Genomic DNA, 27,496 nt, shown 5'->3' with positions numbered 1-27,496 from the left:
ATCAATTCAGTTTCTGGAGCTCTTTTTGTGTGAATTTCTATATTGCTACTCATCAAAACTTGTAAAACTTTTTTGTTCTTTTATTTTTGTAAGGCAGCTAATGATTTTCTTGTAGAAGTTTTTTTACTGAAGAAACAACAGTAAATAAAGAAAATACTGTTAAATTGTAATAGTCTCTAAAAATTAATAACTTTTGAAATTCAACATTGACACTCTGAAACTGCTTCTCTATCATCACACAGTATTTTAGCAAGCTATTCGGAACAAGACTATAGAAACTTACAGGTATAGCTGTAATTGGTACAAAAAATAGCTGCCAAAAAATTCCATTCAGAGAATGGGAGTGGTCAAATAAAATTAGGATATTAAAAATTTAAGTACCATACTTAACTGAAATACCCCGCATGGCTAACATTTCATGGTTTTAATACTGTTCCTTTACCTGGATACTTAATTCTAGGATGATCTCGTCACATGTTTTGCACTTGCCTTTACAAGAGAAAAAAAGATAAGTTTGGTAGTCATGAGATATGGCAATGTCTTGATCTTTTATGGCTGCATTTTTCAGAGCTGGGGGCCCTTAAGTTCAGTAAAAAATCTGCAAGCCGTATCCCAGTGGAAAATTCTTATTATATTGTTAGAAGCAAATGACTGTAAACATGCCCAGACAGAGCAAGCAAGCCTTACTGCAGCCAGGAGGAGTCCAGCAGAAATACAGAATAATGCAACTAGTATTAATTAGTCAAGTCATATATCATACATGCAGTTTTAGGGCAGTGGTTGCCCAAAATACAGTTCTTAGGAGCTCCCCAGTATTCTTGAGTATTGTTACTGGAGAGTGTGTTGCATTGCCTGTTCCCACATTGCCCTTATTTCCCTGTGCAGCTTTGTCACACTAAGATGCTGTTACAGTTGATAATAATATTTCTAAGCTTTGAACTTTATCACCTTCCTTAATTCTCCTTTCCTCTCTTAAATTCTCCTAAACTGTGATGAAGTAATAGTCTCACTGCAATTTTTCAAAATGTCACCTGCAGTGACCTGTGTCCTTTCAGTTTCACTGCTTCAGTTCCCAGTGAAGCTGGTAGTGAAATTCAAATGTAATGAAAATTAATGACAGTGTCTTTACTGTCCATCTACTTATCTATTGTGGAACCGTGTTAAAAAAGAAACAAAAGCACCTCAGTTCTATTCTTATTACACATTTTTTCATCAGTACAAACTGTTTTCCAACACACACACACAATAATCAATTATACTGAAAATAATCTGTGCTGTGTGAATCAACACCAAATTCCTGTAGTGTTAAAATTGCCATTAGAAGTGACTATGCACTTGTTTATTCCTGTTAACTAAAGTTTAGAAATAATTCCAACTTTTTTTTCATATTCATACTGGTTTTGTACCTTATCACAGTCCTCATCAGAAACATCAGAAGTCTATGTTCTTTTATTAGTATGTCTTCCATAGTCCTCTACTGTGCCTTTCTTTTCTTTTCCTAGGTATTTAAAAAAAATACTTGCACGTTGGCACAAGTCATTTATTCTGACAAAGAAACAAAAATTCTTAACTGAGCAGCCCACCTAGCTATGATTTGTGGCTGGCATTGCAAAATAAGGTACACAACAAAGCAAACAAAAATCTAGGATGGAATGAAGTGTGGCCAGATGGCATGGGATTCGTCAAGAAACAGCTCTATTTATGTTCTTAACACTTCACCTATAGCAATGGCTAGATCCACAGCCTTCTGAATCCACTTATTCTATCTTTCTAGAGGAGATAGGAAGAGGTAGAGGAGGAGAGAAGAATATCACAATTCAGTGCCAGTTTTTCCTGAGAGGATGTTTTTGACTGAAAGATGAACAGTGGATAACAAAAGACAAACCTCTATGCAGAATCCAAAGACAGAAGTACAAGGAGGAAAAAGGAGGAGTCTTTTTTTAGGAGCCTAGAGGAAACCCTGGGAATTCAATCTGTTTATAACAACTGAGGCACAAGCTTCAGTTGCATTTATGTCATGTCCATTTATAATATATGTACCTTAAGCAAGCTCTTACTGAAATATAATCTTTGAGCAGACTGATTTAATTTTAAGTGTTATATTGCTCTTACCTCTGATTTCTGTATTCCTTTATTACTTTGTAAGCCTATGTCATTTAGAAATATATCCAATATACCCAGCAAATTTAGAGAACCTCATTACAACTATAACAAAGCTACCTTTCCCACTGTTAAAGGTACATGGCACTGTTGGAGAGCCCTGGTGGATTTGGGTAGAAGACCCTACCAATGATCACATTTATCATTCAGAGTACTTCATCATTCAAAAAAAACAGGTAATGGATTTTATTCAGAATCTTAGAGCGAGATAAAAATAAAGTTAGTCAGATGCAGATTTGTAAGAGAAAACATTATTTTGACCTAAGCAGATTTTAAAATCAGTAGCACAGCTTTTAGTTTCAAATGTACATGATAAGCTTGCATTTCCACAAAGATGTTTTCAAATCTCATCTGTCCCTTTTTCTCCTCCTCTTTTGGTGGGACACTTATTTCCAGGTGAAGAAAGACAGACAATAATGGTCTTGTCTGTTAAAGAAAAAGATGAAGTGCCAGCCTTATTTTTATCTTTTGAAGTCCATGGAAACACAATCCATTCCTAGTGGTGAAATATTTTATAAAGATGTGAACATTTTGCACATGGAGTTGCACACATACTTTATTGCTTTGTGTTGGTAATACTTATGGAAGTGAGGCAAAATGATTTTTCAAGTTACTGATTTGTCTGTGCAGTAATTATTCTCTACATGTTTCCATTAGGTCATTACTAAAGAACCTCAACTGCTGGTGTTCACAATCCCAATTTTTGAACCTCTTCCTTCTCAATATTACATTCGAGCTGTTTCCGATAGGTGGTTAGGAGCAGAGGCTGTGTGTATCATAAATTTTCAACATTTGATTCTTCCAGAGAGACATCCACCCCACACAGGTAACTTCAAATTTGATCATTTTGTTTCAATTCATCTTGCTCATATTGATTTTCCTTACAATAGTGCAATAAATCTCTTAACTTCTGCTTCATCATAGAAAAGTATATAGAATTTCACTTTGTAATGTATTTGTATTATTGAGACCATTTCTTTACTAACTTTAAAGCTGTTTAAAATTTTTAATTCCTGAATAAAAAGCAGTTCATTTCACCTCAACATAATACCTGCCTTTTATTTACTCCAAATTGTCTATAAACATAGGAAAACTGAAACTCATATAAAATTAGGCAAATCTCTGTGTTACAACTATGTCTTACACTTAGTGCTTGTAAGCATTATTTTTCTTCTGGACTGGTTAAAAATAATCTTAGAGTGGATATTTGTATTATAAATGGTATTCAGCAAAGAAAAAAACAAACACAGTTAGAATTTTGAAAATAGGAAACATTTTACTATTTTTACTAAAACAAATTCATCATAGCAAGCACTGTCACAGTACCAAACATCGCATTTCAACTCAGCACTGCTGATCAAGTCACGGCTTTCCCCTCCCCCTCCTTTTTTAACACTTGGCACAGAAGCATATGTTTGTGTTTTGCTTCTTTTTTCTGAATATATAAATTGCTTTATACATTCATTGTGCCTGATGTCATTGTAAAACCTTTCCACTATAATTACATTTGGCTCATCTAGCAGTCTGTGAAGTGAGTGCTTTCAGAAATACTCAGTTCTCATACGGTGTTGTCCTTTGGCATGCATAAATTCACATGTGTTTGTGAAGTGTTTAGCTATTGTTATACTGTACCTACGCTGTCTGGAAAAGCATGTGTAACCTTTTTATCTAATTGACTGATCACTGACTACTATTCAGAAGAAACAGAAAGATATTTACACATCACCAGTTATGGAGCCTCTAGGATTTATGGTAATTGATTTCAATTCCCATCTGGTTCCCACTCAACAATGAAGTACATAGAGGCCCTGCTAGGCAAAAAAACCTTCTTTCTCCTCAACAGAGCCCAAGAAATCACAGTTTCAGTGGGAATGATAAAACAGCCATAAGGTATCAGTGAAAAGCATGTGAAGAATATTATGCATCATTGCCTCAGTAGATTTTATGATTCCCATATCATACCTTAATGTGAAGCACCCTGAAAAGACAATGAGACCTCCAGCCACAAAAAAAAAAAAAAAAACAACCAAACTTCAAAGCAAGCATCTGCATAGCAGAATCACTGCAGTCTCCTTAATTTGGTAGGATTCCAAATCCAATCTGGTTATATATGTCATCTTCCAAATTCCACAATCTCTATTTGTTTGGATAGCAGATGCCCTCAAGATATATTGAGAATCATATATTGAAAGGCTGTTTGTTTATTTATTAAGATCATGTCTTTGATTACATGTTTAAAGGATTAGATGCAAAATTTAGTTGTACTCATCTGATTTGTATTACTCCATCAACTTAGAATCTCCAAAGAATCCTTCCTTCTTAAATAGATTTTGTCCTTGAATCTGAAATACACAGTCTATGCTGTCCTCCAGCTACACATTCTGTTATAAGAAGCTGGATGTACATATATAATCTAATACAGTGAGTTGCGAATTTACTACAACTGGGTGAAAAGCAAAAGCTCTAAGACAACTTTAATAAAAATTAATTTATGTAAATGGCTGGTTCACAGCTATCAGAATACTAACAACAGTACTTGCAGAAATACTTCAGAGCTATAAAAGCAACTTTTCATTATTCCTCACTGAAGTCAACAATGTCCAAAATGTGAACGCTGTGTCATATAAGATATTAAGCAAAACAATTTCCAGTGTAAGTTGTTTTCCACTAAAGTATTGGTTAATAACTTTATCTTCGTAATAAACTGTGTTATTTCATGGCATACCTTGTCAATGCACTTATGATTATTTTGTGTTTTTAGAGCTTCTAGATCTTCAGCCTTTGCCTATCACAGCCTTGGGACATCGGGAATATGAAGTCCTGTACAAATTCACACACTTCAACCCTATCCAGACCCAAATATTCCATACACTTTATCACACAGATTGTAATGTTCTTCTTGGAGCACCTACAGGTTCTGGAAAAACTGTTGCAGCTGAGTTAGCCATCTTTAGAGTTTTTAACAAATATCCCACATCAAAGGTTTGTAAAATAGGTTTACTAGAATCATTTTGTGTAGACATGTTTTCAGCAATACAAAAGCCTAGAAAAAGACTGGCAAACTGAATTTTGCTTTCTCCAGTTTATACCTGTCTGGATACAAAATGGTACTGCTTTATATATATTATGCTTTTACTTCATCTTTATATATTAATCAGTGTACAACTAGAGTTAAATCTAAAAATATGACATACAGGCTTGCTGGATTTTCTTTTCTGTACTTACCTGCGTTTCCTGCTTTGATCTCCTTCTGCTAGCTTTAGTACTGTTTTATAGCTATTAGTTCCCCTCTGTGTGAATATAACTAGCCCAGTCTCTCTCTTATTTAAACAAATAAGTTGCAACTAATTACTACAAACCAATTTTCTGTTCCAACTTGCCCTTGTGTTTTATTTCTTAAATAGCCTAAAAGCTGAGCAACTCAGGTTTTGGGGTTTTGTTTTCAAAGTGAATATATATCTGTATCTTAGCCAACTTGTCTTAGTTAACCACATTTTAGCTTTAAAGTCTTTGGAAAATGTGTTTGCATCTGACTCTGAGATTTAACCAAAGAAATTAACAGAAATCATGTACATAAATCCTTATTCATCTCTGAAATTTCAATATCTTCATGTAATTTGTTAGTCCAGGCGGGATAAACAACACTCATACATTTTCAGCATACCTGTTGGACTTACAAAACATCCAATTCTCTAACGAATATATATTTTAGGTTTTAATAAAGCTGAAAACCTGGCTAAGGATTATAGACTGTATGTGAATTCTTCATGTAGCAGTTTCTTCATCTTCAAAAGCTTTGGAATATTTAACCATAAATCTGTAAATAAATATTGTTTCGACATGTCAGAGAATTCCCCCCTGCACAGCAGGCTTCTCTGAGGAAAATATTGTGACATTTTTCTTAAAATAATCAGCTTTTTTATTTGTTAATGTCTTAATAATTTAACAACATAACTAGAAATCAGGTAGGATATTACTTGCTGAGAATTCTGATTATTTCTGTTTTAGAATACTAGCTTGCAGATTTTATAGTCCTAGCAAAAAATGGCATAATTCATATAGGTGGGTTTTGATATTAAATAGTGTTAAATACTTCCATTTCAAGAATTACTCTTTCTATTTCATAATTTATTTTCTTGTTAATGGCTCAGGAGACAAAGCAGTATTTTCAAGTGTTAAGTCATTTTAAAATATAATCCTGTGGTAGGTCATTAAAGGAACTGAGGCCTTAATCATTTTATAGATAATGAGTATGTTCAAATCTCACAAGTATTAAAGAATTTTTTTCCTTTAGGTACACTTTAAGAGTTCCTGTTTAACTTCTGGTTTTGTGACTTTTCTTTTGCAGGCAGTATATATAGCGCCCTTAAAAGCACTCGTTCGTGAAAGAATTGAGGACTGGAAAGTTAGGATTGAAGAAAAACTTGGTAAAAAGTATGTTTCTCCTTACCTAATCAGAGAAATGGGAAGCAAAAGAACAGCCCATCAAGTATGAATAAAATCTACAGAATGCTTTTGAGTATTTCAAAATAGGTTTTGATTGTATGCTATCCTTCACATTTCTAGTACTTAAAAAATAAAAAATGCTATCAATAGTCATTGTAGTGATAGCAAAATCAAAACTAAAAAAGGGATACACTTTAATACCCAGCTATTTTCATTGTCATTGCTTGCCAGATGTGAAGCTCAGATTTCTCTCTGCAGTATCCTTGGTAATTGAAATTAGAATCCAAAATAAGATTTCTTTAGAAAGGTAGAAGGAACTCGTAGGAGTTGCATGAACTGTGTACTAGTATTCATATATTGTCCTTCATATATAAATTAGATATAATTTTATTCCTTGGTAACACTAATTTCTTGCAGATCTTCTCTGGTGTTGGAGTTCAGCCATTACTTTATAACATATAAGTTATATCAATCATGTTGATGCTTTCCAAAATTATCCTTTATTGAGTTAAAAAATATAACCATAGGATGCATTAGGGCCTTTTCCTTTCCTATATGTAGCTTTTTTGTAAGTTAAAGTTCAAAGCTCATCACAGGTTTCAACAGAAAGAGGTGCTACTCTGTGTACATTAAATTACCAGTAAGATTCCCATCATTATCATAGCAGTGACTTATTAATTGGCAATATTTTTTTGATATTGTAATGACCTGTAAGAATAAATTACTTGCCTCATAATTCTGATTTATTTTCAAGTAATATTTCTTTTTTGAAATTCCTTGTGACTGAAATTTTGAACAAAAGGATACACATTACTTCAAGTAGTTTTTATTAGATGTTCAGCTGGATGTAGAATGTGTCACAGAAATGTCAGAAATTCATCATAATCAGTCTAAAATGATCAGTCATCTCAAATGCTGTTTGTAGAACTTGGAAGGATAAAGTGGCAAACTGGAAGAACTCTGCTAGTCTTCCCGAAAAATGACCTCAGGATAATTTATCTTCTAGTCTTAATGGAACTTCACCAACAAAAGCAGATAGACTGCAATCTTGCCTCGTTATTCAAACCAGAGATCTATACAGAACAGCAGGTAGCAACTTGGCAGCTTTCTAGGAAGCTTTCATCCTGGCTATGACAGGATGTTTTGATTCACATTATATCATACTAATGTTCTTATCTTCATTTTGAAAAAATTAACCATAGATGATTTGGGACACATATTCACCCTCTTCATTTTATATGGTTTTGCTAGGAAAACATAGAGACAGGTTTGTTTACTTAAAACAATTGTGGAAATCCTGTTAGAAGTATTTGACCAGAAACAAAATTACTTTGTTTCAGTTTGTTTCTTCTCTCTTTTAAGATTTAATGTTTAAGAGTTAATACTTGAACATTAAGATGTTCTAAAGTTTTGTAAAGCCAAGCCACCGTCTTCCTTGATTACAGGGTTGTAGAGTTGACAGGAGATGTGACTCCTGATATGAGAGCTATTGCCCAAGCTGACCTGATTGTTACTACCCCAGAGAAGTGGGATGGTGTCAGCAGAAGCTGGCAGAACAGAAGCTATGTTCAGAAAGTTTCTATTCTTATCATAGACGAGATACATCTGCTAGGTGAGTACGTTTTGTTGTTTTTAATCAGAGTCATTGCTAAAGTTGCAGAAGTGTGCTGGTACTTATGATGCGAATATGCTTTTTGACATTTGAACGTTTTATTTTTCTGTTTTTCAATGGCCTTTTCATTTTCTAGGGGATGAGAGAGGCCCAGTATTGGAAGTCATTGTGTCTCGAACAAACTTCATCTCATCTCACACAGAGAAGCCTGTAAGAGTAGTTGGTTTATCCACTGCTTTAGCAAATGCCAGAGACCTTGCTGACTGGCTAAATATTAATCAGGTATGAAAAATGTTTCAGAAGATGTGTATATATTTGTGCTGCAGAAAAACAAAATAGTAATTTATAAGGTAATTCAAGATTAAACCTGAAAAAAAATGTTTTCTTGTAGATGGGTCTGTTCAACTTCCGACCATCAGTACGCCCGGTTCCTCTGGAGGTGCACATTCAGGGCTTCCCTGGCCAGCATTACTGTCCTCGCATGGCTAGCATGAACAAACCTGCATTTCAGGGTAAGCAACAAGCTCCTAGACCTTTTCCTTCTTTCTGCAAAAGAAAAAAGACTTTGAGCACTTTACACAGTTCATTTGCAGCACATTTACAGCATGTGTTTTTGTATGTACTCTTGGCATGTATAGGGGGAATCTGCTCTGCTAATGGCCCAAAGCTATTTGTCTGAAACATAAAGTGTGCTGCAAATGCAACATATAACAGAGGAATGTAATGTATTTAGAACAGAAGAATAAAATTAGTGCTAATGAAGGGGAAATAAAATGTGTTTTCTCTTAGTGTTTGACACCATAAAGAAACATTTGTGTAAAAATATTTGAAATTTAGAAAGTAATAAAACTATTCATATTAATCTGCTGAGGTATTTTCATATGGACCACTGTAGTAAGCATTAAAAAAATTGTGAACAGAAGTTGCAAGTCAGGCTAACCTCCTATAATTCTAGTTTCAAAGCAATAACCATAAAATTCAAAATTTGTAGTGCATCCAGATATGCTTCTGTTTTCAATTTTTTATTCTTAACAAAGCTGGCAAGCAGGATAGACTTAAGAAAAAAACTCTCGTATTTTATTTGAACATGGTTTGTTTTGGTTACATAAGGAATATTTATTATATCAATTAAAAATAACCTCCAAAATAAATTTTGTAATGTGAACTGCTGTTGATTGTGAGGTGACATTTGTGAGGTGACTTTTTAGCTGCTTTAATTAGCCTTATGACAGAAGCAAAGTATTGATTGTGGACTAGAGACCAATCTTGACAGCTCAGATTATTTACACCTCCACAAGAGCATTGTACAAAAACACTAATGAACAATAAATCTGTCTTGGGCTGTTCTGCCACACCTGTTCCTGAAGCAACAAAAATCCATTAGATGCTGGGCTTTTAAAATATATAGATATATTGACATATATAGTTGTAAGGTATAAATACACTAATTATCCTATTTCAGTAATTTCACAACTATATAGAGTTTGTATGTGCAGGAGCACATGCTGGGTAGTATTTGTGAACTGGGAAACAATATGTGATGGTGGATACTATGAAATAGCTCTCAGAAATTAACAATACATAAATTTAATTTCTAGAATGAGAATTCGTTGGGAAAACACAAATGGATTTATAAGAGATTTAGACAGAGTATTTGAAATTCTACATACACCTGTTTATACTTCTAGTGTTTGTTGATGTTACAAAATCTGTAGATGTATGATTTGTTGAGGGCTTTTTTCCCCACATGATGGGAAAACATGATATAGTCAAGGTTATTTTAGCATTTCCGTGGCAATACTTATTCCTGAGACCATAAAAATCTCACTGCAACCTGAAACTTTTCAAACATGGGCTGAGCAAGAAAATGCTTTTTTAAAAAGTCTTAAAACATAACTGGTTTAAATATGTCAGACTACTTAGTAAACAAAAGAAATAAAGTTATTTTGTACCATAACGCCCACTTTCCCAGCAGCTATTGAAAAGTCACTTTCTACCTTTTTTACCTTTTCTGGTTTGGGTAGATAGAAGTGATCCTTCCCAGGAAGACATGAGTTCATGCAGTCTGAGCTCTGGGTCAGGCAGAAAGCAAGTTTTGGACCTTGATGGCACTTAGCCTAAGACAACATATCCCAGTAGGGTAGAAAAAAACATAACATACTTGTTAGGCTGAGATAGAGAAATTCACAGGCTTTGAAGTCTAGAAAGCTTGTCCAGGTTTGGTGGAGTTTTTTTTCCCGACTGTTTCTCTTAATTAACCCACAACAATAATTGAAGTAGCATCGCAAATTAACTCAAACTTGGCTAAGCATAGTTATATGATCTTTGATTCTGAGATGGTATATGCTCACCTCAGTTGTACCTATCTGGCAGAATTGAGACTAAGTATACATATACCTATATATCATCTGCAGAGAGGTATAGCAGCTGTCTAGGTATTGCAAAGAGAAACTAATTTTTGTCATTAATAGGCCTAATTCTCAAATTCTGTTTTCCTCAACAGCAATCCGGAGTCATTCTCCAGCCAAGCCTGTTCTTATTTTTGTGTCATCCAGACGTCAAACGAGGCTTACTGCCTTAGATCTGATAGCTTTCCTAGCCACCGAGGATGATCCCAAACAATGGCTGAAGATGGATGAAAGAGAGGTAGAATCATTTTACCTGTGTTACTTGTGCTTTGCTTCTATTTTATTGATGTTTGTTTGAAAATAAATTACATCTAAAACAAGAAAGTCATTTGAGGGTAGATCTTGAAACAGCTATGCATATGCTACATTTCAATATGTATTAAAACTAGTGTCAGCATTAAGACTTTATAAGCATATTTGCAAGATCTGAACTTCAGAATGCAAACTCTTTTATATTTGTTTTTCCTGCATATCTGTTATGGTACAAGTCTTTGATACAAAGATAATACAAAGAGCAAAAGAAAGAGGAACAGTGTTCTCCAAAGTTTACAGCTTGAAATCTGTGACATATAGATGTTGAGCTGGAATATAAACCAAATCTCTTTCAGTGTTTTAGGAGAAAAATCATCCATCTCATAACTCTACATGTAGAGGGTTATGTATATGCATATATATCTGTGTATATATGTATATTTTTCTATATTCATACATATATATATTCATCTGTATTCATACATATATAGGTATATAGATATACTGCAGAACCAACTGTTTAGGAATGGTTCAGTCTTTTATTTATCAATAAAATAAATGAATGTTATCCCAAAAAATGACAGCTTCTGCTTATATCTTTGTTAAAAGAACATAAAGTGAAACATTCAGGTGTTAAGCAATGCTGGAGTAAAGGTTTAATTTTTTTATACTTTTTCAAGCAATATAATCTTTAATTACAGTTTCCTGTATTGTTTCTCAAAAAAATCCTTCTTTCATTTATTGCAAAACATGAATGATGGTCAAATAATAAACAATCATTCAATATTCTCTTTTATCTGCATTCTTCAAAATGTATACTAGATTTTATTTACTGCAATTTGTTCAGCACCTGCTCTGGATACAGAATTATTTGTTTCCTTCTGGACTAATGGTCCTGATTATAGTATATCATTGCTTCAAAAAAATTTTTTTGGTTAATATTAGTATGTCCTAGATTTTAGAAGTTAGTTTTTCTAATGGATGCAGACCTGCATAGGAATTTCCGTGATAATATAGGGCCAAAACACAGCAAAATGCATGACTCATAAATACAAAATCCCAACCGAATATTGTATGAATATTTATATATCAAGTTATGTGAATAGTTATACAATTGTATACCAAAACTTATATGCCAAAAAGTATAGGGTTCTAGATAACATTATTTGATTTTGTTTGCTCTTTGAAAAAATATAAAGTGTGATTTTTCTGAGATAAAACATAACATCTGTATCTTCCCACTTGGATGGATTTTAAAAGAGAAAATGGATGTCTTGACTGATAAACTACTAGTGCTAAAGCACGTCTCTATTCAGTGCTGCTTTTGAAAGAGGGTAACCTCTATTTAATATTTTCTTGAGCATAACAGAAACATTTCATATCAAAATTATTACTGCATAGTAGAGTACCTTGTGCTAGTTTACTCTAGTAATCTCACCTACAATTAGAATGTGCAACATGACATGCAACTTTGCCATAAATGACTTCCATTAATATGAATAGCTTCCTCATATCTTGTGAGCCACTACTGTCCTGAAAAAAAACTGTAGCTGAAGCTTCTTCACTTTCTGGAAAAGAGTTTTCTATTAGGAGTCTTTGAATTTTGTATGTTTCAGAATAACCCTCTGAAGATTTTGAAAGAGGAGCCAACAAGGACAAACAGACTTTGCATTTATTAGTTTAATAACATTTGCATATGATTTGAATTAGAATTAATAGGCTGAATGTTTGGAGCATAAGACACCTACCAAGTTACTCAGTTCTGATTACGTAAGTGTAAAAGACTGAGGATTAAATCCTAAATTGTTATATCTTGCCACTATTATGCAGAACACAATTGTGTTTGAACTACCCACAATTTCAAGTGGACATTTCTTTAGGTAATTATGAGACCAGTTTGTAGGTTTGTGTTTTAAATGAGCATGATTAGCCTGAGTTTCATTTGACATTGAAGCAAAGGACAAAGCGTAGTGTATGTATTGCTTAATTCTTTATCCATAATATTCTTTTTTAATTTAAAAATTCTAACTTAAAGTTATAATAAAGTCAGGCTTGGACTCGGTGAAATAGACAAAATTCTCTTCATATTGCTATAGCACTTTTAAGTATTAAAAGTAGTGTTAGTGAATACTTACTTTATAGTAGGTATTTCCTGCTTTATAGTAGGAATTCCCTGTCTTAAACACTTGCCCTAATATTTCAAGTGTTTCTCAATTTCATATGGGATAAAAATGGACCAGTTAGAAGAAATAAATTATTGTTGTCTTTCAACAGTATTTTTGTTGCCTGTCAGTTTTTCACCTTTGTTTCTTTGCCAACCAATGTTCCTTTAGGGGAATTTACAGACAAATTATTTTCAAAATATTTATAACTCTTAATTGTGAAGTACGTTGAGATATAAGAGAATTTTCATAAATGGGTATATACAAAGTTTACAAGCTTTTTACAGCGGGCCTTCGCATTTTTCTTCATTCAGCCTTATGTGTATGATACTAATTCTAGCTGACATAAGATCCCTTTGAGAACTCATTGGTTAGTTTTATTCAATGGTGTAATTGGTTTGCTAAACGATGGCCAAATGTTAGCCTATGTTATGTTAGCTTCCCAGTGGGCAGACTTCATGAGGCTTCTTAAAATGCTGTAAACAATGCCATCTATAATAACATCTGGAAGACTGATATTGAGGTAGACAGATTCTTACAGCCATTAAAAGCAATTTTTCTCTGTTACCCTACATGGCAGCTTTTCTGTGACAGTAACAGAGAGATTCAAGCCTTAGGGGAGAGGGATTGGTGTGGGGGAGAGACCAATACTGAATCTTCGTTACCTCTTTATCAGCTATGCCATCATCTTAGCTTCCTTTATCTTGTCTGTAGATATTCTCCCTGTAGTGGTAGTGCCAAACCAGGCTCTGATTTGCAGCATGTGAAGAGTTCTGTTCACAAAACTCCAGACTGCTTCTCTTCACAGTGCTCTCAGATAACAGGCAAATCCACCCCCATCTTTGTCACCCAGCTCCAATAACAAATTCAGACAATATTTCAATCAGTTATCTTTGAAAGGACATGAACTTGTATGAAGCTTCTGGAATGCATATTTGTATGTATAAATGATGTACAGAAACAATCCTTCAACTATTGCCACCAAAGTAGACAACAGCATACCTGGATCATGGAGGAATCAGACAAGATGTTCTTTCCCTCAAAGGAGTCAGTAGTCTAACAGGTGCAACTGAATTATAGTCAAGCAGGAATTTTGTTCTACATCCATCTACTGAAAATATATATTACACGTGGATCCATTCAGTTTTGGAGGTGGTTCTTCCAAGATGCTTTCCATGAATTTCATGTCTGATGTACAGTTTCCTGCTCATGTCCAGGTTCTGACAGTATTCAGAAAGTTGAAAGGTATTTAGAAAGTTGAGACAGCAGTCAGTCTTCATAAGACTGAACAGTACTTGATGAAAATTGTGGTTTCTAGTAGTGATAAGTTTTCCAGTTCTACTGGACCTGTTGTTGCACAAAAATAGTTAGATCTGTTTAATAGATTCTATCAACTAAGTTTCAGGCTATGTGCATGCTTTTTATGAAGAAATGTCCACTCAGATACCTCATGTCTAGTTTAGCCTGGGCAATGAACCCTCCAATGATGCTGAAATACCCTACTTACTGAGATTTGTAGCTGATACTTCAAAGCTCATCCCTAAATTTCCCAGTTGCTATTCATAGCACATGCAGACATTCTTCAGGATTTAAGCAGGACTGCCACAGTTTGCACAAAGTAGAGTATAAGTGGACGGTCTCTTGACAAAGAAAGAATAGCTACCTATCGTAGAGCCTTAGAGCTTGGGGCTTTTTTTTTTCTTTTTCTGCAAGGTGCATTGTCCATAAACATTCCAAAATGAGCTCTCTATCCCTCTTAAAATTTGCAGTCCCAACACAGAGTTCGTTTCTCACTAGAGAGTGAAGGAGCAGCTAAAGCTGCCTTACTTGCCATTTGCAGTAGTTGGAAGGACTCTTCAGTAGACGTCACTCTGTAAAGATTGTCATACTTACGAGGCACAGGTGCATCATGACAGAAATGTGAATAGGCAGTGCACCTCAAAGAGAAGACTGCCTCTCTAAATTGAATAATTCTTCATTTCTTTTTATTGTTCATTGATGCCAATGTGCCAGTAAAACAAACAAACAAACAAACAAACAAACCCTTATGCTTACCCTGCTTTTTTGTATAATCATGAAATGATTTTCAAATATATGCTTTCTATCCAAAATTCTAATTTGGAACTGTCATAAAGGACTGTCACCTTGAAGCTTGTGACCCATTACTTATCTTGTTAAAAGGGACGACAGCTCAGATTATCCTTTTAGAAACAGACAGTGCCACCAGTTTGTGATGGTAAGCCTGGGTAAAATCAGTTACACTGTTCTACATTAGTAGCTGACTAAAGAGGAACAAGTCCTTTTTTCAGAAATTGCATCTACATCTGTGGTGGCAGCAGATGTTGCAATCTTTTTACAACATAATTTATTAGAATCAAGTTTTCAGTTTATTTATTTTTCTCTAATGTTTTTACTGCTTTTTGTTTTTAACCTAAAACAAAAGTACAAAGCAGTATTTAGTTTTTATTGTTTGAAGTTAGAATGCAGTTCTCACCAGCAAACAAGCAAAGTGTTTTCTTATTTGTTTTGATGGGTATTTTTAAGAAATTTTCTTCACTGGCCAGATTGTTCTCTAAAGGTTAGAGAAGGAAAAATTTTTTTTTTATTATTTTTTTTTATTTACAGTGCAGGGGCGGAGAAGAAATGTACCCATGTACACTTTTAACTTAAAATGTTAAACCACAATGGTTTTTGCATTCTGCTTTGTGCATCATTTTACCATCTGCATCTTGTTAAGACTGTTCTTTATGAAACCTCTAGAAATAACTAAAATCCTTTAGCACAAACATACCTACTGTAATATTCAATAGTATCCATACCAGACAATAGCCAGCTTCCACTGATTTCAAGGGCACTTGACAGAAGGACATTCATTGACTCCAAAAGAATGAATCAGACCCATACTGATTCTGCAGTTTTAGAGATGTGAGTGTATGAACATGTTTGCACTAATTTGTATATGTGTTCATACACTATGTGGAAATATGCATAGACATATGCATGAAAGTGAATTAAATTTTACCATATAGATGTGTTTTGCATTGCTAAAACAAACCCAAACAAACCTCACCCCCAAAAAAAATCCCCAAAATTGTTGGAAAACCAAAAGAAGACTTTCCTTCTCTAACCTTTAAATCAAATAACATATAATCTCCATGTTAATTTTCTGAGCTAATGCTGTGCTATAAAACAGGAAAAGAAGAATCTGGTCTCTGTCATGATAGATATAGTGCTGTCTTTTAGATGAGATTTTTAGTGTTAAATGTATATGTTTTAATAATATATCTCAACTTTTTTAACCATATTTTAAAAGCTTTCTTGAATAATCTTATTCGAGGTGGTTTAGGCATCTTGTTTTGTGTAAGAGAGTTCTGGAGTATCAATCAACTCTTCATCAAAAATAATGTTATAATGTTACTTTTTTTTCTGCCTTTAAGGATCAGGAGGGTACCCAAGAATGATTTCTAAGTGTTTCGCTCATTATAGAAGTTCAACTTCCTTCTACAAGATGTTGTTTTTATGACACAGAAGTGTGTCATAAAAAATTAACATTTAGTTATAACAAGGAGATGTTTTTATTTCACTTAACATCTGTAGCAGATGTGAAATATGTAATTATTTTTGTAAAAGACTTCATAACTTTCACGATTCTTTTGTTTGGCACATCTTTCTTCTATTGGGCATTTTAGACAATTGATAAGCATTATTCAGTGGCATATGGTCTGAGTCTGACGTGCTTTGAAAAGAGTAGAGAGTACTAATAATGAGGATTCTGTGAAAATGGGAAAACCAGCACAACAGATATGCTTTGAGAAAGTATGGGTTTTTAGCATCTTGAAACAATATATCACACTCAAAGGGACAGAATTGGGCTGCACAATCTGTTAGCTCATTCTTGTCCAATCTGGTCTCCTCCTTTCTTTTGGAGCCAGCATTGTCATCAACTTGCTGAATTATACTCTGACTGGAATGTATTTCAGGCACAGGGTAATGTATCTACTTAAATGGAATCCTATCTTTCTACAAAAGCTTTTTAAGTATAATAAATTTAAAATATAAAAAAGTTCTATTAGCTTAAAGTAAATGGTTCAACAGTTTACATATGTGCAGGAACAAAGAAAATGACTACTTACTAGTTTGAGAAAAATCTAGCTTGTTCAGAGATTAGAATATAAAAGGTAGAAATAAACTTTATTTTTTATAATAAATATTTTGCAATACTATGGGAGTCCCAAATTGGTTTTCAAAAGTTTTTTTAGTAATCAACCTAATGTTAGGAAAGCACCGGAGATATTTTTGGTTTTTCATCAAAAAAATCTGTGAAGGATAGCAAAACGTTTTCCACAAGAGCCCAATCCTGTCTGTCTGGGAGTCCAGGGAAAAATCCCTCCTTTCATTAAGTTTCCTGCATCAGTGTTGTACAGAGGGGCTTTTTATGTCAGTATGTCATGTATATTTCCTTGTATTATTTTAAATATACTTGTACTGTTCTTAAGATAAAATAATTTTCATTATCCTTTTATGTGTTAACATTACAGTTGTTTTCAAAAAGATAAATAGTAATAAAGTTATAACTATGCAGAAATGTTAGATTTGTTTTATAGTCGCAATGCTGTGTCTGTTTATGGTTAATGAACCTATTAATTGTACCATTATTTCTTAATAGAAAGTGATAATATTCTTAACACTACACCGACATAAGAGAGTTATATTTTAAAATAAATTGTCATGAGAATTTTAAGCCCTGGAGTGTGCCTATGGGTAAAATAGTTACGTTTATTACATTGATTTATGTGAAAGTAAGGGGTCAGCTAAAAATGACTAGGATTCCCTGCTGCTAAAATGACAGGATAGTAGTACATGCGCCAGCTCTCCTGCTAAGGGTTCTTTAGTTTTCCTGTGGTAAATTACACTGCTTTGCAGGTATGACTAACAGCACCACAGGCCACCGCTGTAATACAAGTCAGAGGGGGGAAAAAAAAATAACCACCACTGATTGTAAAAGCAAGAAGAACATCTTTGAATAAATTCCCAGCAGTGTGAATTTAGGATGTTTTATGCTGGCAACTACATGGCAAAAGGTTTAACTCAGGTTCTGTACTGAAAATAACTAACACTATAAAACTGCATGTGCTGAAGGAGCAGTCTAATCGCTATAGACTAATCCAAATCAGCTAATTTGATCCTTGTACTCTTCTGGAGGAAAAGGTAGTTTAGGTTCATTATTTTCCCAATACCAAATTCTGCTCATGTGAAATAAATCTCATTGAAAATTACTTGTTCCCGTACATTAAAGACATAACTACCATAAGGTGATGATTCTTGGTGGGGAAGAGAAAAATTAATTCAGCAATATAATATATTTTGTCAATTTTTTAATGCAGAAATTGAGTAAAATGTAAATGCATTCCTTTTTTTGTTTATTTTTCTGACATTTGCCAGTGCCGTTTTCTACTTTTTCACCTTCATTCCCTGTTAAATGTGTACATATAACTATTATTTCTCAGAGTGTCCATCTCTGCATAAGGAGCCTGTGCAGTGCTAGTACGACTTCATACATTCATAGCACAAAAAGCATTAATAGGTTCAAAGATATATTTAGTAATGTATGTTGATGGTCATAATTGTAGTGAAAACAGTATACAGGTTCTCATTTTATCAAGCTATTTTTTTGTCTTAGAAGAAAAAATCTTTAAGATGGGTCATAATTCATGTTGTCTACGCTGCAGTCACATGTCTACATGTTGAGTAGAGAAATCAAAGGTTTGCTGATTGTATCTAGATAGATAAACTTTATCCTTTAACATATCCTCCTTTCATTCAGTTCTTTACTCTTCTGCTTATCTACCCCTCTTCTTGTTTCCCTTTCCTAAATAGACTTATCCCCTCTTCTCAGCTCACTGCTTTTTTCTTTGTGCTTCCTTTCCTTTCATTGTTTTATAGTCCGTTTCACTTTTTCCTTTAGTAAGGATCCTTTTCTTTTATACATGCCAGCTCAGTTTGTACAACAAATCGTCCATGTCTTACAACATAGGAAATTCTCAGGAACATTCAGGTAACTGCATTGTGAGGGAAAATAAGGTTTAGGAGCTTCCATTGACAGATCAAATTGATTGGACCAAGCCAAAACTTGAACAATATTTTTTTTTAGATTTGAGTTCTCTGTTACTTCCATCAGTTCTGGTTCTGTTAGTCAATACTACTTCAATAAATAGACTTTTTAAAATGCTTCATAATTTGATCTTCCTGAAAAAATTGATCGATTTACAAAATCTATATTGTTTGTTTGGTTTTTTATATCCTGAATATGGACTATTATATTCTCCTGCTTTTTTGTACCTTTGAAGGATTTTTTTGATCATAGTAGTGACATATGTTAATTGGGTTTAGATATGTGAATAATTTTATAATAATTAGTAATAATTATGAAACCCAGGAAACATTCAGAGAAGGTTACAGTACTGAACATCAGAAGTGTAACACCTCAGAGTCCTAAGTGGAAAGGAAGATATCACTGCAGTCAGGCAGGTATCATATCTCAGTACTTTGAGATACTCAGTCTGAGATGAGACTGAATACTCAGTCCAGATTCTTCAGTTACCCTGAGTAATTTGTTCTGCACTACTGTTTTTTTCTCTAACCTTGGCTATACCTCCTAGGTTAACTGTGAGTGTTGCTGCCCATAAGTATGCAATATCATCATGCCACTGCTGGTGGCACCAGGAAACCACTAATAGGAGATGAGGTTTGAAAGTTACTGGCTATAATTATATTTAAATCACATAAAATAATAAATGGTCTTAGAAATAAAACAGAAGGAATATACAAGGGTAAAATCACTAAATAAAACAGAAGTTACAAAGCTCCTGTTCATTATTAGTGAGGGGCTTTTCACAGAGGTCATCTACATAAATAAGCTTATGGAATTTACTACTTGAAAACATAAGCAAGAATTATAGTTAAAATTATAATAATTAAAATTATTCCAAGTAGTCATTGACATGATATTTGAAAAAAAAAAATAGTAATAGTAATAAAAAAATAACTTTTGTCCAGACTTCTCAAAGTTTTAAATGAAGACACTTATTGTATGTTGTGATTCACTACGGGGTTTGAGTCTATGAATTACAAACTCACTCAAAAAAAATTTCAAATTAATTTGCATTTCATCATGTGAATAGGAAACTTTTTTGGTGAATTTGCAGAATTATCAAACTGAAAAACTGTGTCTGTTTTTCATAGACGTTAGAGAGCGCCAAATTTATTTTTCATTACGGTTATTATGTTACTGGTTGCAGGGATTTGCTATGTTTTTATACCAGTTCTAACCTCTTTGATACTAGGGATTGCATTAAACAAACACAGAGCAGAATGCACAGCATTTGCCAGACCTGTCAAGATATTTTCAGTATTTTCATTTCCTTATTTGCACTATTTAGTGTGTCAATAAAGTCATGTACATTTTGTATTTCCCCCATCATAAATATAATATTTGATTATTTTTAGACTAAAACCAGACTTTTCAGAGACTGAAGACTGTATTTTCCTTTTTGTATAAACAGTGTTAAGCTAATTATTCTTGCTATTAAAAAAAAATATATATAGCAAACCTCAAAGTTTTAAATTTCTGTGTAATCTACTTTAAAACATGCAACTGTTCTTTCTGTTACAGATGAATGACATTATAGTGACAGTTAGAGAGTCAAATCTGAAGCTGACACTTGCTTTTGGAATAGGCATGCACCATGCAGGTCTCCATGAAAGAGACAGGAAAACTGTGGAAGAATTGTTTGTGAACTGCAAAATCCAGGTACATTTGTTCTTTGAATCCTGCTGCAATGAGTTTTATGTGGAATTTTAAAAGTTGCCTTTTTGTTACATATACCTCATTAATCCTTCTTTCTGTTTCAGGTTCTTATTGCCACAAGCACATTAGCTTGGGGTGTAAATTTTCCAGCTCATTTAGTAATTGTTAAAGGAACAGAATACTATGATGGAAAAACAAGACGTTATGTGGATTATCCCATTACAGGTATTCACATAAATTATCAATATACTCATATGCTGAAATGTATTTCAAGCATATGCAAATGATCTGAATTACGTGATAACTGGTCACTGAAAATACCTAATTTAGGTAGAGACTAGAAGTGCTGAGGAAAGGGTTTCTTTGTTTAAAACAAGTTGTAAGAGAACCCTTAAAATTTTAGATAATAATGAAAATGTTCCTGTTTTGCAATCTTTTTTTAACGCTAAATTCCCTTAATGTGTATCATCCAAAATAGACATTAAACAATTAAAGGTACAATATAAAGTCATATTTAGCTATCTAGTTAATTGTATAAAAGGATGTTTTTGTGAATGCAAACAATTTTTTCTTTTTTTAAACCTTTTTTAAACAGAAACAGATTTTTAACAGTAAACTTAGCCATGGTTTGAAATGCAGCAGTTGAGTCATACGTGTATGAGAACATAAAATTTATACGTAGTCACTTGACAGTAAATGAAAAACCTTAACTAGTCTAGTATCTTCAGTGATATAAGTGATACTTCAAGTAAGTGATACTTCAGAAATAAGTAGCTAAATTAAATATTTGAATTTCTGGTTTGATATAGACTTTTATTGCTTTCTGGCTCCAGTAAACTCCACTTTTCATAAACTGTTCTGCACTGTTTTCAACAAGCTTAGGAAAGTGAACCATGGAAGAACTTTTTTCAGAGTTCAGACAGGGAGAATATTTGTCTGGATGGTACTAAGCTTGAAGAATGAGGACAAGCTAAATTTATTCCAGGTTTCCTGTTCTGTTTTCCCTTTCTCTTTTCAAAAGAGAAAGTTTATTATTAAATAATGCTATACTACAACAGAGATACGTAAACCTAAGGACAATCTAAATGTTATTTGTAATGTAAATATAGAACTTGAATCTTTTTAACCACACACTGTCTTTCCAAAAAGAGAAGCTTACTAATGAAAAAAAAGCTCAAACTGAAAATACTACAGGGATTACTTCTCCAAGTAACCCATGGTAAAGTTTAATTTAGTGGTTAGTGCTCTGCAGGAAACTTGGGATCAATTTCCAGACTAACTCTCTTGTTCAAAGATTCTGGTATGACCTGGGATGTTAGCCGTGCACGCTTGCATTTTGTGATAGACTGGCTGATGTAAACTTAGTACAAACAGTCTCTGCGGAGTAGTATCTCGCTCATCCTGACTGGAAGAATAGTGACAACTGACTTTATTACTGAATGGGGAAAAGTGATGAGGAAACAAATCAGATGAAGTTTTAAATTTTATACTGAATCTGTGGGACTCTCAAAGATCAGTAACAGAGAAAATAATATATTCAAACAAAATCAGAAACTCAATAAGCATTGAAGACTATGCATGCCGTTTTAGAAATCTGTTGTACAAGTACTCACAAAGACTTTAGGTAATGCTTATACTTTGTGACTTGTGACAATTTTGTGACAATACTGACTTTTTGAATTCAGGTGACTTGGACATTGGAGGTTGTTCAGTTCTTGAATTTTCAGTCGGGGGAGGGGGGGGATTGAATACCACCATCTGTGATAGAAGCATTTAGATTTTGTTGTCTGCACTGCCACAGAAAATGCAGATTCCTTACTTTATGAAGAAACATGTGGTGTGGTTTGCTTAGAGCATTTTTATTTTTAACTTTCTAGAGAATATTTATGCATCTGGAATTTCTGTGGATAGGTAATACAGTTTTGCAGCAGCAATAAAATGAAAATGTAATTAATTTCTTTCTGAAATACTTCCAAAATTTCACAATACTGTCTTTTATGCTGCCCTCAAGTTAAGCCTTAACTGTTCCATCATGGTATAACTTGGTTTCTCTCTGCTGAAGTTACCTTTCTGTATCAGGGATGCATTTGGCTCCAAGGAAGCAGCTGAGGGCAGAATGAATCATTCTGGACTGTTTAGTAATTTCAAAATAAGTAAAAACGTTTCTTTGAGTGAAGTCAGAGGTTTTGGGGAAGGCCTTTTCTCAGTTACCAGACATTTAGTCAGCCAGTTGGATCATATTTAACATTTCAGGAGTTAAGTCAAAAGCAGCCAAGCAACATATATTCAGTAAAGAAAGTATTTGGTTTGGATTATTACATAGTGGATGTTGGCAAAAATAATTTCCTGACACTTTTTGGTAAATCCAGTCCCATATGGTATTAAGCACAATTTAATTCACCACATTAGAATAGCAAGAAGTTGTTTCATCACCCTCCTGTGCAGGTGATCTTCTGTACAGATACCCATTGAGAAATGTCCTTTTCAAACTAACTTCATTTTACATTTTTTTCATGTCACCTCTAAATTAACAAAAGGAACAAACTGATAAAAAACATAGTTGTCTATATAGCTCATGGGTATGCAAGTGAAAATGTGTTACTAAAAGCTGTTTATTGTCACTGAGCTGTTCCTCGTATCATGGTCTATTGCTCTATCCCATTCTACACCCTCTGGCATTTCCTTCCCCAATTGACCATTGGGCCAAACATTTATTGATTCTGAAGCCAAAAAATCACTTTTGAAAATGCCAGGTACTGCAAGCCACATGTTGTGCAGGTATGATACAGTTCATAGAGAATAAAGAAAACATAAAAAGTTTTAAAATTAAGATGTAAAACTCACTTAGGAATTGCTTTCCATTGTTTCTTCAAAGTTAAATAGGAGTTGGAGGCACCAAAAAGGAATCAGAGCTCTGTTGAACGAGACACAAAACCTATACAGATGCACTTCTCAGATTACAGGAAGACACAAATAGATGATAAGCATACTTATCTTGGTAGCAAGTTGAGCATGTTTTGTGTAAACTAGTATTTTCTGTGTTTATCGACAACATGTTTTGCATGTAATGGAGTTTAGGCAGAGTAGTAGAGGTAAGCTTTAACTGTATCTGCTTTTAAATTTTTACATCATGATCTGATATAGGGACAACATATGATACAAAACCATCTCCAGTGCCAGTAACTAATATAACTTGTCCGGAAGTTTGAGTGGTAAATATCATAGCTGTCAGTAATTAGAATCTGCCTTTGCCATTTTATCTCTAAAATATTCAAAACTTAGGAAATCATATACAGCAAAAAAGCTTATACAAGGAACTTTTAGTATTGTGAAGTCAAATACTTGGAGACTAGGAAATTAGATAGTTGCCCTTGTAGCCTTCATGAGTTCTTTTACTTATCATCTCAAATTGCATATGATCAAATGAGGGATGGATGTGGAATGGAAGGAGAGTAGAGGAAATTTATATTAGATGCTTGGATTCAGTTGCAGTGGGTGGTCTTCAAGTATGCAGGACGATAGTCTATGCCAGAAAGAAGTTAATCATAAATTTATCTGAGATGGAAAAAGAAATTAGATGTGTCAAAACCAGTAGGGCATATGAGGCCAGAGAAATCCAAAAATCCTGTATTGCACATTATACAGACATAAATACATGTATTTATACATGCAAATAAATACATTCGGTTTATACATTATTGTCTCTTTGGCAGATGTACTTCAGATGATGGGACGTGCTGGCAGACCACAATTTGATGACCAAGGAAAAGCTGTAATTCTAGTTCATGATATTAAGAAAGACTTCTACAAAAAATTCCTTTATGAACCTTTCCCAGTGGAATCAAGGTAAAGATAAAGCAATCAGAAAAGCTGAATAAACTATAAACAGTACTACAAACGGGGAAATAGAGAAAAGTGAAAATTCCTGTGCCAAGTATTTCCTAGAGGAAAATTCACTTTCCAGAAAATATTATCCATTTTTATGCAAAAAAATCCTCTCTTCCATGAGCTTTGAAGCACTGTTCAGCTCTTTCGTCCATTCCCAGATAATACTGCAGGTGTTTGTCTGGTTCTGAGTGTTGTCTCAGACATTTGAATGAGAGCACAAATTGTTCTTCAAGGTCACTGTGCAGGACAACTATACATGATCCTCAGAATCCTCTCTGAAATTCTGTAACAAATTCTTATTAGGTGACTTTCTAGCGCTTTTTACCTAGAACACTTGTTCCATTATAGAGATCACATTCTTCAAAATCTCAGAAGTTAAAAAAGAAATCTGCATGGTGTAAACTAATAACTTCCAACACATCTTTCACTTCAAAATTAAAATGTCTTTTTCAGAAATGTAGAAAACCCACCTTTTTGCAGCCTCTCTGAATTTAGTTGATACAAAGTTTGCTGTCCAGCATAATGTAACCTGTGCCTTGGTTTTAATATTTATAATATTCTTAGTGGTTCAGCGAGAAGCAGAACTAATTACATTGGTCTCCTATAGGTGCATGTTTCATGGAGGAATTCTCAGACATCTAATAAAGCATGAGCATTACTGAAAGTTTTTCCTCAGTGATAAAGAATTCACAGTACTGTTCTCCTAACGAAACTTCCTCGCTCAACATAAGTGATAATGGGAACTCTATCTGGTCAGGAAATTTGTAGGACCTTGAGAGTGCTATCCACCTGCAAAATATAGTTGAAATGGGCTGGGATATTTGAAGGTTAATTTCTGTGGTGCACAGACAGACATACAATTTTTACAAAGAAAGAATGTGGAGACATGAGCTTCATTTCCTTAGGAAACCACACTTTTCTTTTTTTAACATATAAAGTGCACTTAGCACAAAAGGCTAGGAGTTGAACTTCTTCAAAATGATAGCTAATATGTCAAAAAAGAGTGTGATTAAAATGGTGATGATATATCCAGACTGTATGGCACTAGCATAAACTAGGAAATCTCTCTATTCATTGGTAAGTGGTGTTTCAAATAAAGAAATCGTATCTTTAACATAACTAGTAATCACACTTTGATTCTGTTTGGAATACTATAACTATTCTGTGTTTCTAGTAGCTTATTTTGTGTGTGTATATTTACTTTGTAGTTTGATAAATTCCATCTTTTACTATAAACAAAGAATATTTGATAAATTTTCAGATGAAGACTCACATATTAATAGTAATCTCTTTAAGTTCTATGTAGGTTGTGAGATGATTAACTTAGAGTTGTCTTGGTCTCTTTTAAGATCAAGTATTTGAGGTAAGAGGCTTTATAGCTTCAAAGAGAAACTTTGGGGGGGTTTTGCAGGGTGTTTAGTTTTAGAATGCTTTCCCATATGTTCTACCAAGGAGAAGATTTATCAGCTTTGTGTAGTATTTCCAACTTGTACAATTAAACTTCATATTTTTTTTAATTAAAGTTTTTTATAAAAGCCATTGTCTATGTGTTAGTTGTAGGACTTGAGTACACAACTCATATGCCAGGCCTTGTGCGCTCACTGATTGTGGGTCTGAAATATAGTACATCAGAAGCAAAAGACAAAGCACTCTATTATGGAACAGCTATTGAATCATCTGTCCAGTTTCTGTTGGACAATATGGGTAGAATATCTGCAGTTCTTACCTTCAGAAGCATGCAATCAGTGGTGTAGATCAGTAAAACACCTACTCATGCCACATTATTCTTTACTTTTAGAAATAGGAAAAGAACAGTAGGAAAAGAAAAAGGATTATAATACAAGAAAAATTAGGTTGATCCTTAAGGATATTTGCCCTTCCCTGATTGAACTCTAGCCAGGCATGATCTCATTACATACCCTAATGCAGATCTTTGTTCCATTAAATGACATGTAACGGTATTTTACTTTGTAAGAATCATCTTACTGCTTTTGTTCTTCTGTGAGTTTAAATTTTTCTTGGTAAAATAGCTGCTCTTTTTTCTTTTTTACATTCAATGAAGATGAGGCAAAATCTGGGGGAAGCAATTTTGATGTAATTTTAATAGCTCTCAAGTATTTGTCAAGTATTAGCTAAACTATTGCCACTGTTTCATTTCCTGTTTGTCTTTCCATTTGATTCTCTGTTGGATTAAACCAGCATGATCATATGGTCAACATACAGTATCCAGAAGTTACCACTGAGTAGCTCCATCTGAATACATTCCATGAATGACTTAAACTTGTGCACTCTTGGTCCAGTCAAAAAATAATTTGAGCTTCATTCCACTATCATGTAAAGAAGGTGACTGACCTTGCAATTACATTCACCCTTCTTCCTCTCTTCTCTTTTACCAGAAAATAAACACACAATAATTTCAGATTAAAAGTAATAAACTTTTTAATGCACAGCTCTACAAAAACTATTACCTGTCTTTGTGACTGTAAAGTTGGCTAAGTCCTCTTGTTTCCTGTTCTTCAGCTTGTTAGAAGTGCTGGCTGACCACTTGAATGCTGAAATTGCTGCTGGAACTATTACTTCTAAGCAGGATGCAATGGATTACATCACCTGGACTTATTTCTTCCGTCGACTTATAATGAACCCAACGTGCGTATAAAATACAAATGCAATTTAATCTAAAGGTAACTTGAGGGCAGAGTTGATCCAAAGGTGGTCCTGCTGCTGTTGAAGCCTAGAATACTTAGCAGTCTCCAATGTAGGA

At 33.9% G+C, this 27,496-nt stretch overlaps 1 protein-coding gene across 2 annotated transcripts in view; it reads left to right on the top strand.

Annotated features, from left to right (window-relative positions):
* The window catches only part of ASCC3 (activating signal cointegrator 1 complex subunit 3), a 263,437-nt gene that overhangs the window by 183,877 nt on the left and 52,064 nt on the right, over positions 1-27,496 (top strand). The window contains exons 22-33 of one of the 2 annotated variants that reach the window (XM_026844284.1): positions 2,238-2,336; positions 2,818-2,986; positions 4,922-5,142; positions 6,509-6,594; positions 8,052-8,218; positions 8,355-8,500; positions 8,610-8,730; positions 10,722-10,864; positions 20,713-20,850; positions 20,952-21,072; positions 24,561-24,693; positions 27,256-27,381. In XM_026844284.1, coding sequence (XP_026700085.1) covers positions 2,238-2,336; positions 2,818-2,986; positions 4,922-5,142; positions 6,509-6,594; positions 8,052-8,218; positions 8,355-8,500; positions 8,610-8,730; positions 10,722-10,864; positions 20,713-20,850; positions 20,952-21,072; positions 24,561-24,693; positions 27,256-27,381 — 1,670 coding nt within the window. Of the gene's footprint in view, positions 1-2,237; positions 2,337-2,817; positions 2,987-4,921; positions 5,143-6,508; positions 6,650-8,051; positions 8,219-8,354; positions 8,501-8,609; positions 8,731-10,721; positions 10,865-20,712; positions 20,851-20,951; positions 21,073-24,560; positions 24,694-27,255; positions 27,382-27,496 lie in introns of those variants that run through there. The other variant, XM_026844285.1, reaches the window with a different exon arrangement.

This window comes from Athene cunicularia (genome assembly GCF_003259725.1).
Source record: "Athene cunicularia isolate RWA chromosome 3 unlocalized genomic scaffold, athCun1 chr3_part1, whole genome shotgun sequence".
In the NCBI taxonomy this organism is placed as follows: domain Eukaryota; kingdom Metazoa; phylum Chordata; class Aves; order Strigiformes; family Strigidae; genus Athene; species Athene cunicularia.
This window is presented reverse-complemented; position numbering and strand designations above follow the sequence as displayed.